Raw genomic sequence first — 12,823 nt, 5'->3', positions numbered from 1 at the left:
ATCATCACCAAAGAGGTGATGCCTTGTCCATAGAATGGAGGGATCATCCCACCAAAGAGGTGATGCCTTGCATTTCAAACAAGAGCCAGCAGCAGCCAATTTTGGAAAAAATTCTGTTCAAACTACCAAGCATAGATAGGAAAACCTATTTGACCATGTAAACTCATCCTGTGCTGACAAGTAGGAACCCTGGGCTTTCCCCCAGCATAAAAAAACGCTGTAATGTAAGTTACCTGACTGAGGGTTGGAGATTTAACTCAGCAGGAGTGTGCCTGCCTAGTAATGTAAGAAAGATCTTGAGCTCAGTGCCCAGCAACAGGGAAACAAGAGTCACCAGAAGTTGCCAAACCTTCAGTCATGAAAAAGGAGGGTCTATTCCCGCCCCCAGTGGAGGCTTGGAGATCAAATGCCACAGAGCTTTGTACGTGAACAAGTGCTATAGAAATCAAGGTGCTTCTAATCCTGAATTCAATCACTGGAGTCAAGCACCTTTCCCATCAGACACCAGACACCAGCCCTCACTTTAAAGCAAAGGAAACATCCTTGAATGTGATGCTGAAGAACGCATTATACACCCAGTAACATCTGAGACCTTCCCCCTTCTGCCTCCTGCATGAGGATGAAATGCCATTAGATGGGGATTAATCATGGAAATTAACTAAAGAAAAAAGCCAGAAACAGATCATCACTAAAATTAGTGAATCTTAAATAGTAATATTCAAAAATCAACTCGTACACTACTTCATCTAACCCTCAAAAGACTCTGCTTTTTTTAAATATTTATTTATCTATTATGTATACAATATTCTGTCTGTGTATATGTCTGAAGGCCAGAAGAGGGCACCGAACCTCATTACAGATGATTGTAAGCCACCATGTGGTTGCTGGGAATTGAACTCAGAACCTTTGGAAGAGCAGGCAATGCTCTTAACCTCTGAGCCATCTCTCCAGCCCCCAAGACTCTGCTTTTAAAAAAAAAAAAAAAAATAATAATATATACACAGAGAAGATTAACAACTGTTAATGCCTCAAGTGCAATGAATGAAGCCTCCAACACACTCCTTCCCCTCACCAATGTACTGACAGCCACCTTGGGAAGGAGCACAATTGGCATAGTGCTTGCCTGGCAAGTGTAAGGCCGAATTAGATGCCCAGCACCACCTAAGTCAGTTACAGTGGCATAAACCTGGAAAGCCGGCACTCAGGAGGCTGAGACAGAAAGACCATCAAGGTCATCCTCAGCTTTAATAAAACAAGCCTAGGGCCAGTCTAGGCTACATGAAACCGCAACCAATGACTTCAAACTGCTACTTCTAGGAACTGGGACTAAGAATATTCTGTCCAAAGCGACATACTTGGATATATAAGCACACAATGTCATGTGTGCTCTTTTTCTGATGGGTGGGTTGGGGGTTGTGACAGACAACCCCTCACACTGGTTTACTAGCTGAAGAACTGGACATTTTCAGTGTTCTGTAATCTGAATTCTGATCTATTCATGAGAAACTATCAAAAGCCTTACCTACTAGAATTTTGACGGTGGGGTCAGTTTAACTTAAAAGCTCAAGAGGTCAGTGACTTAGCAGGATACTGAGCTAGGAAAGGTCTCGAAGAGATGCTGTGTGACTCTAACAAAGCAAACTGGGACCAGCGGCAGTGAAGGAGACGCTGGTGGACTCCAGCAGCCCCCCAAGTTTTGGTGTTTTCCGACCTTAGCTGTCTAAAGCCTTTGGATATGTATGGGGTAGAACAGATGGTCACACTTCAGACGACCACCACAGAGGGATGTCGGGCAAAAGGCTTTTTTTTAGTACAGGCAATAGTTTCCACTTTCAAACACCATCATCTATGAGACGAGCCTGGTTATTATGTGAGCGCATTTTAAAAGGTCATCTAATCAACAGGAGAAAAAGGTCAAACACTGTATTACTGGGACCAAAAAAAATGGCTTCTGCACTGCCAAAGCCATGTATGTTTATATGAAATATGACTTTCTCTCTCTCTCTCTCTCTCTCTGTTTTTTGTTTTTCGAGACAGGGTTTTTCTGTGTAGCCTGGAGCCCTTCCTGGCACTCACTCTGTAGTGCTGGCCTCGAACTCACAGAGATCCGCCTGCTCTGCCTCCCAAGTGCTGGGATTAAAGATGTGTGCTACCACCACCCACCAGCCTGACTTACTCTATTTCAAAGAGACAAACACTTCACAATTCTTTCCCAATATGAGTGCTCACCGCGGCCTGAGACACGGTGACCCCACCCTACCCTCAACTACATAAAAACTAGATTTGTCAGAATAAACCTATGCTTTCTATACGACAGGTTAAAAAATATGTTTGGGGAGAACTGAGTAGAAATGAAAAAGAAATCAGCCCACAAAAACTAAAAACAAGCTATACTGGCAGGCCTGCTGGACACACCTCAGGCTGGGATGCTTCAGAAGTAAAATGCTGACCTACATGGTCCTGGTGATCATTCCCAAAACTGATGGTCTAGCCCAACAGTGAACAAGAACCTACCTTCTCTCTGTTAGCATTTCATAGAAGTCTCTGATATCTTGACCAGACTTCTCCATGCAGTGATAAAATGCCAATTGGCTTTCCCGATTTGCAAAGTCCACCTTTAAAAAAACAAATGCATAATAAAACTCATTATTATGTGATGCACAGATCTAATACAAATATAAACAATATATAAAAAGATTTTATAAAGAAAGAGAGGTTTCAGATCTCAATTTTGGGAAGTTTTTTGTTTGTTTGTTGAGAAAGGGTTTTTCTATACTGGAACTCACTTTGTAGACCAGGCTGGCTATGAACTCAAAAGTTATACCTGCCTCTCTGTCTCTTAGAGAGAAGGTGTGTGCCTTGTGGCCAGCCAATGACTGGTCTAATATGAGGCCCACGCCACAAGAGGGAGCTCATGCCCGGCACTACCTGGACGACAAGGAAACCAAGGCTGGATAATGCAGACAGACACCTAGGGTAGAAGCACGACTGAAAAAAAAGAAAATAAAAATGACGAACTTATCCAGAATGATGCTCTGCTGTACTCATGGTCTGCTGCCTGGTTCCACCTGTCACCAGCTGCCTCTGGCAGCTGACAGGAGTGGATGCTGAGACCCAGAGACCCACAGCCAAACATTAGGCAAAGAGAGAGTGAGTTCAGGAAGGATATCTCTATAAGGTGCCCCACCCCAAGCTAGAGAACACCTAAAGTGGGGGGAAGGAATTGTGGGAGCCAGAGGAATGGAGGACAATGGGAGATTCGGGCTGGGAAATCAACTAATAAGGGCTCATGGGGGCTTGGAGACTGAGGGAGCAATTTCAGAGCATGCATGAGTCTGCACGAGATCTTCTACATACATGTTATGGTTGTTGGCTTGGTGTTTTGGGGGAACTCATGACAGTAGAAGTGGGGGTGTCTCTGACTTTTCTGTCTGCTCTCAGGACTCTTCCTACTGGGTTGCTTTTTGCCTAGCCTTGATGTGACAGTTTGTGCCTAGTCTTATTGTATCTTGTGCTGTTTTGTTTAATGTCCCTGGGAAGCTTATTCTTTGGGGGGGGGGGGTGGCGGCACTGGGACAAAGAGTAGGGATCGGTCTGGGAAAGAAGGGGTAACTGGGAGGAGTGGTAGCTAGGTCGAGATGTATTAATGAGAAAAGAGGAAAATAAAAGTTTAAAAATAATTTAAAAATAAAAGGTGTGCACCACAACACATGGCAAATTTTAGAAAGTTTAAGAGAAATTTTTTTTTTTCAATAGAAAACTCCCAAATTGGCCGGGCGGTGGTGGCGCACGCCTTTAATCCCAGCACTCGGGAGGCAGAGGCAGGCGGATCTCTGTGAGTTTGAGACCAGCCTGGTCTACAAGGGTTGTTCCAGGACAGGCTCCAAAGCCACAGAGAAACCCTGTCTCGAAAAAACCAAAAAAAAGAAAACTCCCAAATTCTACATATATCTTGACAGATACAATTTAAAGGTCCCCAAACCCATCCAGGAGTGAAATGGCCAGGCATGGTTCAATTCCAAAATTGCAGAGGTTGAATCAGGTCAGTCATGGGGGCCAGTCTGGGCTACATAGCGAGACTCATACCCACACACCCACAACTTCTCCCCTTGCCAATCAAACAACAACAACAAAAATCAAAAATAAAATGTTAACAAACTTCTACCAGAATTCTGAGTTGGCAAATGCTTGAGTCAATTAAATTAGTAATCTATAGTCGGGCAATCTACGGTGCACATAAATTTGTGAGAATAGCCAGAACAACAGAACATGAGGACAAGACAGCTCTATTTTCCGGCTGCCTAGCTTCATGTTCTACTGCCAAAATACTATTATTTTACTTTAATCTAGACATTAGTCCTTAAGTTCATAATTATGCCAAACAACTATGAAGAGTGAGTTTTTAAACAAGCAATATCAGGAAGATGAACACACAAACACACACGCACAAGGCTTATAGTCACAGGTAGCGTACTTTTGGAAGCTGACTGATTGTGCCACTGGCACACAGACACTCACTGTAATGGGGAAGGAGGGCCCTGCACCAAGAACACAGGGAAGAGCGTCAGGCTTCCAGGGAAAGAAGTGTGTTGAAAAGGACTTTAGGGAAGGGCCTATGGCTAAGGGCATAAAAAGAACTGTGTCCATAAATAGCAAGCAAGAATACCCTATTATTTCCCTTAAAAACTGAGGACAAATAAAACCATGTTTGGTAAACCACTCTCTTTACTGGCAACCTACATTTGAGACTCTGCATAGAATATGAACAGACTTTTGGTTTTGGTTTTTGAGGCAAATCATACTCTGTGGACCTGTCTGGGATTAAAGGTATATGCCACACACAGCCTTTGGCTTTTGTTAAAGTCACTATGCACACCTTAATTTTATTCCCACCAATTTTCCTGCCCTTGGTCTCCTTGACAGCTGCTTGTGCATACTCAATCTCATTGTAGAGAACCAGAGCCATGCCTTTTAAGCGGTCAAACACCACCTGCAAAAAAATACAACAACCAATTAAGAGCTTTTTCTACTGGTGTGAATGTCAGTCCCCAAAAACCCTGAATCACAAGGATGTTCCTAAGGAAAAGTACCATATTAGACTACTCCAGAAAAACTTGGCTTTTCCAGAAGAGGCTTGTCTTAATAAAAACACTAAATTCTGTGTGCAGAAACCACGGAACCATACATGGTATTGTCTTAGCAAACACATTAAGTTCGGTGTGCAAAGATCATGGAATCATGCATGGTATTGTCTTAGTAGACAAACTAAGTTAGGTGTGCAGAGACCACGAAACCATGCATGGTACTGTCTTAGCAAACACACTAAATTCGGTGTGCATAGATCATGGAAACATGCTATTCTCTTAGTAAACACATGTCAGATATCCCAAGGAAAACAGAATCGTGGTACTGAGGCTTTCAATATATTACATCTTCTTTTTCTATATTCTGCTAAGACCATTCTTCTGTCTGAGGCTCAAAATAATAAGAGGATGTAACTGGGCCCAAGAGCCTTTCCCTGTATCTGTGGGTGTGCTATTTATTGGTCATAGAAAAATTCTGCTTCATGAACACGTTAAACTCATAACTGCTGAAACATAAATCAGATCTAGGGATACAACTCAGTGATAGAGAACTTATCTAGCACATGCAAGACCCAATGTTTAATCCTCAGCAACAGCATGAGTAAAACTTAGGTGTGAATATAAATTCCTCTCTCCCTCCCTCTCTCCCACGTTATTATTTCAGACAGAGTTTCACGGTGTATCACCCTCCTACCTAAGCCTATCTAATGCTGAGATTACAGGCATGAGCCACCATGTCCACCTACTAGACTGGCGTGTGTGTCAAGTTTAAAGGACAAATTCAGGTGCCAGCCCTTCCTTGCCTTCCAACTTGTTTGAGATGGACTGTCACTGATCTGCCACAAACTCCAGGCTCATGCCCTACGAACTTCTCGTAGTCTCCTGTCTGTGCCTCCTATCTCCCTGTAGTACTGGGATTACAGACATGGATGCTGTATCTGGCTTTGATGTGGACTCTAGGGATTTGAACTCGGGTACTCATACTCTTAGCCACCTCTCCAGCTCTAGACTACTTTCCCCTTCTATCAGTGTGTGTGTCTGCATGCATGATGTATGTGTGTGGACAGAAATGCCAGAGCACATAAAGACATCAGAGGACATCTTTGTGGAGCTGGTTCTCTCATTCCACCTTTAGGTGGGTGTTGGGAATCAAACTCAGGTTATCAGATTATGTGGCAAACTCATTTACCCGCAGAGTTATTTTGCTGGCTCTGGACTAATTTTCATGAGAGGAAATTATAAAAAACTTCTAGCAACTTACTCTACTGTTTCTAAAAAAGAAATCATCTTGCTAGCATACTACATTTTTTTTTTTTTTTTGAGACAGGGTTTCTCTGTGGCTTTGGAGCCTGTCCTGGAACTAGCTCTGTAGACCAGGCTGGTCTCGAACTCACAGAGATCTGCCTGCCTCTGCCTCCCAAGTGCTGGGATTAAAGGCGTGCGCCACCACCGCCCGGCTTCAATTTTTTTTAATTAACTTATTTTGACTAAGTACATCTATGGGACAGCTGTCATGGCATCACAGTGCTATTTGAAAATGGAAGCTTGGGGCTGGATAGATGGCTCAGCAGTTAAGAGCACACTGACTGCTCTTCCAGAGGACCCGGGTTCAATTCCTAGCTCCCACATGGCAGCTCGCAACTATCTATAACTCTAAGATCTGACACCCTCACACAGTCATACATGCAGGCAAAACATCAATGCACATAAAATATAAATAGATAAATTATTTTAAAAAAGAAAATAGAAGCTTAAGAGACATTTTAAATTTAAACTGGAATTTTTTTTCTGTTTTTCAAGACAGGGACAGCAAAGATAGGATTCCTCGATCTGCATACCAGGCTAGCCTTGAACTCACAAAGATCTGCCTGCCTCTGCCTGTCGAATACTGGGATTAAAGGCGTGCGCCACCACTGCCTGGCATAAACTGGAATATATTTTTTAAAACTTTTCTATCTGCCGAGCGGCAGTGGTGCACACCTTTAAGCCCAGTACTTGAGAGGCAGAGGCAGGTAGATAGAGCATCTTGAGTTCAAGGCTAGTCTGGTCTACAGAGCAAGTTCCAAGATAGTCAGAGCTACACAGAGAAACTCTGTCTCGAAGAACCAAAAATAAAATAAAAACTTTTATACCTACAGAATGTATAGCTTTAAAAGCATAAATGAAATTTGAATTACCAAATTTAAGGTGTAGAAGCTGTTCAAACACCATTTTCTAAATAGGTAGGTACTGAATGTGAGCATTTCTATGCAGTATACACTGGTCAACAGAACACACTGGTATTTAATTTGATGCTTTATTTTTTAATTTATGCACATTGATGTTTTGTATGCATGTGTATCTGGTGGATCTCCTAAAACTGGAATTACAGACAGCTGTGAGTTGCCTGTAGGTGCTAAGAACTGAGCCCAAGCCCTCTCGAAGAGCAGCCAGTGCTCTTACCTACTGAGCCATCTCTCTGGTCCCAGCTATTTTATCAGAAAGTTCACAAGTATAAAGACAAATTTTTATATAAGACTTTCATTTTTTAAAAGCTGTATGACACTACCAGAGACTGTGGAAAGGTCTATGTCATGAGTAAGCAAAAAATTTTTTTAAGCAAAATATTTTTTAAAATCCTATTTTATTTAACTTTATATATGAGGAGCTCCAGATTTTTCCGGCATCTCGTATCATTTGGGAAAGCGCTTTACTGCTGGTTATTTTGCAGCGCTAGGCACGGAGCCTAGAGCCTGGCCCAACAGACCATAAATCTAAATTCAATTTTTAAAAACCTTATGCATGTATATCTCTGTGTGTGCAATATGTGAAGTGCTTGCACAGCCCAGAAGAATGTGTTGGGTCTCTGCAGCTGGAGTTCCAAGCAGGGTCGAACTACCTGGCGTGGGTGCTGAGAACTAAACTTGGATCCTCTGGAGAGCAGCAAGTGTTTTTAAGCACTGTGCATCTCTGCAGACCCAGCCAAGAGTGTTTGAGGATATGAATTATTAAAGGAAAGGAAAGGACAACAGTAGAAAGTGAGACTGAAGGACAGAACACAAAGAAATACTAAGAAATAAAGTAAAGAGCAAAAGCCTACCTTTACCACAGGCCCGTAGCGGCAGAAATGCCGTGTTAAATACTGATCAGACACGTTTGAAGAAAGCCCGTCTAGCCACACACAGTTTGTAGGCATGCTCTTTCCGAAACCCAGCTGAAATTCAAAGAGAAAATTCTATCACCACAGATCACAATGACCATTCTCAGAAAACTGGTCTTCTATAAAATCGCTGAAATGTGTGTGTCTGTCGCGTTGGATATTGAACCCAGCAGCTTACATGGTAAAACATGTTGACATCTACCACTGAGCTCAAAACAATGTGCAAGTAGTTCATAAGTAATAAACAACAATCAAAACTTACAACAGGGCAATCCTGCTTGGCCCCGAGTGGCAGGCCACACTGACAGGATGAGGACACAGAGAAGGCTACCTTTAGCACCAACTGTCCTTCTGCAGCCCTAAAATAATAAGGTAAGTCCCCAAAACCTTACAGCAATTCAAACAGTAACAGGTAAGTTATGCACTTCACATACCTTGAGGCGGTTATTTCCAAGGTACTCTCCGTCCATCTTCTTGATAGCCTTACACACACTGGCAATATCACAGTACTGCAGGAAGGCATACTGAGGGACTCCGTTCACTTTCTTAATGTCAATGTCCTGCAAGAGTCAATCAGCATCATTTAGCAATATGGTAATAAGAAAATAAATCAGAAGAATCCAAGTCCACATAGATACGCTTCTTTCTACAAGTCATGTTCCTAGTAACTTTAGTTGGATCATGTATGCATACACTGTAAACTGATGGTAGAAAGATCACATATCATGAAAGCCATCCCATGTGAGGCCCCTGCAGAAGACCAACTGTCCTGCAACTTAAAAATTTAAATCCATGGTAAAGGGAAATTAATAACAAAGGAGAGGTTGCCTACTTAGTAGAATACCAGAAAGTAATTCCCTTTCGTACTGTGACATAATCTTTTTGGTACACTGTGAAGATGTGTCACTTGGACTGGTTTAATAAAAAGCTGACCTGCCAATAGTTAGGCAGGACTTTGGGGTCAGAGGAAGATACTGGGAAGAAGAAATGGAGACGCCAGAAGACACAGGGCAAGCAGGATGGGCATTATGGAGATGAGGTAATGAAGCCACGAGACAGAAAGTAAATTAATATAAATGTGTTGATTTAAGTTGAAGAGCTAATTAAAAACAAGCCTAAGCTATCAGCCGAGCTTGGATGATTAAACAGAAGTCCCCGTGTCACTATTCATAATCTGTCAGGCCTGCTTATAAAAAAAAAAAAAAAAAAAAAAAGACTAACCATACTTTGGCACTGTCAAAAATCTTTAGTAGAACCAAATCCCTTAATACACTACCTGAGCCTGGTATGGGGGTAAGCGCCTTTTAACCCCAGTACTTGGGAGGCAGAGGAAGGTGGATATTTGTGAGCTGGAGGTCAGCCTGGTCTATAAAGCTGGTTCTAAGACAGTCAAGACTACAGAAAGAAACCGTCTTGAAAAACTCCAAAACCATAAAACCACTACTTGAAACAAACAATCAAGAAATCAAGTTCTCAAGATGTGCTAAATCCATCACTATGATCATTAATGTGCGTGTTCACGCCTACAGCCCTCACATTCGGAAAGGTGACAAGAGGGGAGCTCTAGTTTAAGGCTAGCCTGCCACACAGAGACCCTGTTTCAAAAGAAAAGACTACACTGTATCATTTAAAAAAACAATAGTCTTTTTCTCAAAGTAAAAAATATGAGCAAGAAACAGGCCAACACACAGAGGCATAGAACACACACAGGACTAGAAATGGAATGAACACACACACACACACAACAGCTGTTAACTATCATACACTCTTTACTCCTCAAAGTCCAAACTTACAGCTTCTTCATTGCTGTTCAGTCTTGAGCTGGGTATGACATCTGTGATCCCAGCACTCAAGACAAAGGCAGAAGAGAGTTCACAAATTTAAAGTAAGCTCAGTCTGCACATCGAGCTCTGGGCCAGCCAGGGCTACATAATGAGATTCTGTCTTACAGAATACAGAAATAAAAGGCATTTAAAACATGCCTGGCTTATCACAGAACTCTGGAGGAGAGGTAGGAGGATCTATGTAAGTTCAAGGCTAGTCTAGTATGAAGAAACTTTGTCTCAAAAAAAAAAAAAAATCAAACAAAAAACAAAAACCAACAAAAGTGGGGGGGGGAGGATAGAAGTGCAGTTCAGTGGGTAGAAAGTATGTGCCTAGCAGGTGTGAAGCCCTGGATTTGTTCTTTAATGCCTAAGAATTCCCAAGTACTATGGACGGCAGGAGTTATCAAAAGTTCAAAGTCACCTTTGGCTATGGATAACATTCGGTGGCAGAGTGGGCTACAAAGCACATTTCACTTTCTAATTTACTAATTTTTATTTTATGTGTTATGAGTGTTTTGCCTGAATGTACGTCTGCACCATGTGTTGCAATGCTAGCAAAGGCCAGATGAGGGCCCTGGATCCTCTGAAACTATAGTTACTGGTGGTTGTGAGCCACCAGGTGAGTGTAGGAAATGGAACCTGGGTGTTCTGTAATAGAGTCAGTGCTCTGAAGCACTGATTCATCTCTCCAGAATGACTTCTCTGAAGAAAAAAAGAGAGAGAAAGAAAAGAAACCAAGCAAATAAGTGGGATTTTAAAACTGAAATTATTATAAAAGTATTGTTTCTGTTTTAAAAACAAGAGTCTCTGGCTGGGAAGATAGCTAAGTGGTTACGAGCAAGCACTTCTCTTGTAGAGGACGTGAGTTCGGTTCCCAGCATCCACTTCAGGCAGTTCATAACTGCCTGTAACTCCAACTCCAAAGGTTCTTAACACCTCTGGCCTCAGTGGGCATCAATACTCACGTGCATATATCCATACACAGACATATACACAACTGAACATGATCATATGCATATATCCACACACAGACAGACACAGAATTAAACATGATAATGCCCACATGCACATATCCACACATAGACAATATACACAATTAAACATGATAATTAAAAACAAAGCAAACATTATGTAACCCCAGATGGCCTGGGAACTCACTATGTAGACAAGACTGCCCTTAAATTCAGAGACCTGCCTGCTTCACTACTCAGCAAGACACTGTCTCAGATTTTTTTTTAAAACGGGAAGCTGGAGAGATGGCTTGGCATTCATTTATGGGCACTGGCTGCTCTTATAGATAACTTGATTTCAGTTTCTAATATGCAAATGGCAGCTTCCAATCACCTGTAACTCCAGTTCAGGGAGTCTAATGTCCTCTTGTAGACTCCAAAGGTACCTGGTACACACATGGTACACAGAAATATATGTAGTCAAAATGTGTATGTATACACATGCTCTCTCTCTCTTTTTAAAGAGTCTTTTAAAAAATGTTAACAGGAAAATGGGGGTTCACATTTCAAGGTAAGCTTGGGCTATATGAGACACTAGGCTTTAAAAATGAAAAAGGGATAGAGCAAAGGGGAAATATTTCATTTGTCCTTAAATATCACATATCTATATCCTTCCTCTTGTTCTCATGTTCTACAAAGACCTACAGCATTTTTATCACTGAAGAAACATACCACAATTTCCCCAAAGCGCTGAAAGATGTTTCGAAGGTCATGGTAAGTCGTCGTCTTCTCAAGGTTGCCAATAAAAAGAGTTCTTGTTGCTTTGGGATGGAATTCATCTATCCTTTCATCCAAGGGCCGAAATTCATTTTCACTTTCTGTTTCTGTGAGTGGATGGGGCAGAGTAGAACAGGGTGCTTTAATACATTCTCTAATACATAATTTACTTATTTGGAAAAATATGTGCTTATAACAAACTGTATCATCCTGGGCCTGGTGGGCAGGCCTGTAACCTCAGCACTCAGGAAACAGTGATGCCAGGACTGAGAGTTCAAGACCAGCCTTGCTGCACAGTAGATACTGTCTCAGACAAATAAGTGAGCATGGAAAAACTGAAGCTATTGCTCAGAGAATTTAACAAGAAAGTTTTTGTTTGCTTATGGGTTTTATTTTATTTTTATTTTTGAGATAGGCTTTCACCATACAGTTGTAGTTGACCTTGAATTCACGGGTATCTGTGAGTTGAATTCACGGGTATCTGTGAGTTGTACTCAGTGCTGAGATTAAAGGTATGTACCACCATGACATCTATTATTATAGGACGTGTGCATGACGTATGAGTGTGGGCATCTGTGCAAGTCAGGGGACAACTTTGTGAGTGGGTTCTCTCTACTCACCTCTACATGGGTCCCAGGGATAGACTCAGGTTACATCTAAGTGCCTTTTACCCTCTGGTCTTAACACTGAGTATGAAATTATAACTTGGCTATGCATGGTGATACACCTCTGCAGTCCTAGCACTTAGAAAGTAGATACAGGATAATTGAGAGTTCAAGACCAGCCTGTGTCATATATGAATTCTAGGCAACTGTGGGCTTCATAGGGAAACCCTATCTCAAACAAACAAAAAAATCACATATACTCTACAATCTAAAGGAAATTGCAACTCAGCAGAAAACAGTCCCAGGACATTGTTTAGTTTCATTTACTTTGAAGATCTTAATGATATTCAACATTTCATGTTTACTACATTAATAGTAATTTTTACTACAGTAATAGTAATTCAAATGTTTAAATCAAGACTTTAGGGGATGGCCGGGCGAT

General features: G+C 41.7%; 1 protein-coding gene across 3 annotated transcripts in view; it reads right to left on the bottom strand.

Moving 5' to 3' along the window:
- Spen (spen family transcriptional repressor) overlaps positions 1-12,823 on the bottom strand; it is an 87,584-nt gene that overhangs the window by 15,334 nt on the left and 59,427 nt on the right. For all 3 annotated transcript variants that reach the window (XM_026782082.1, XM_005352897.2, XM_013348388.2), the window contains exons 6-10: positions 11,732-11,883; positions 8,658-8,783; positions 8,164-8,277; positions 4,877-4,990; positions 2,515-2,615 (exon numbers count right to left, since the gene is read on the bottom strand). In XM_026782082.1, coding sequence (XP_026637883.1) covers positions 2,515-2,615; positions 4,877-4,990; positions 8,164-8,277; positions 8,658-8,783; positions 11,732-11,883 — 607 coding nt within the window. The remainder of the gene's footprint in view (positions 1-2,514; positions 2,616-4,876; positions 4,991-8,163; positions 8,278-8,657; positions 8,784-11,731; positions 11,884-12,823) is intronic.

This window comes from Microtus ochrogaster, chromosome 10, assembly GCF_000317375.1.
Source record: "Microtus ochrogaster isolate Prairie Vole_2 chromosome 10, MicOch1.0, whole genome shotgun sequence".
Classification (NCBI taxonomy): domain Eukaryota; kingdom Metazoa; phylum Chordata; class Mammalia; order Rodentia; family Cricetidae; genus Microtus; species Microtus ochrogaster.
This window is presented reverse-complemented; position numbering and strand designations above follow the sequence as displayed.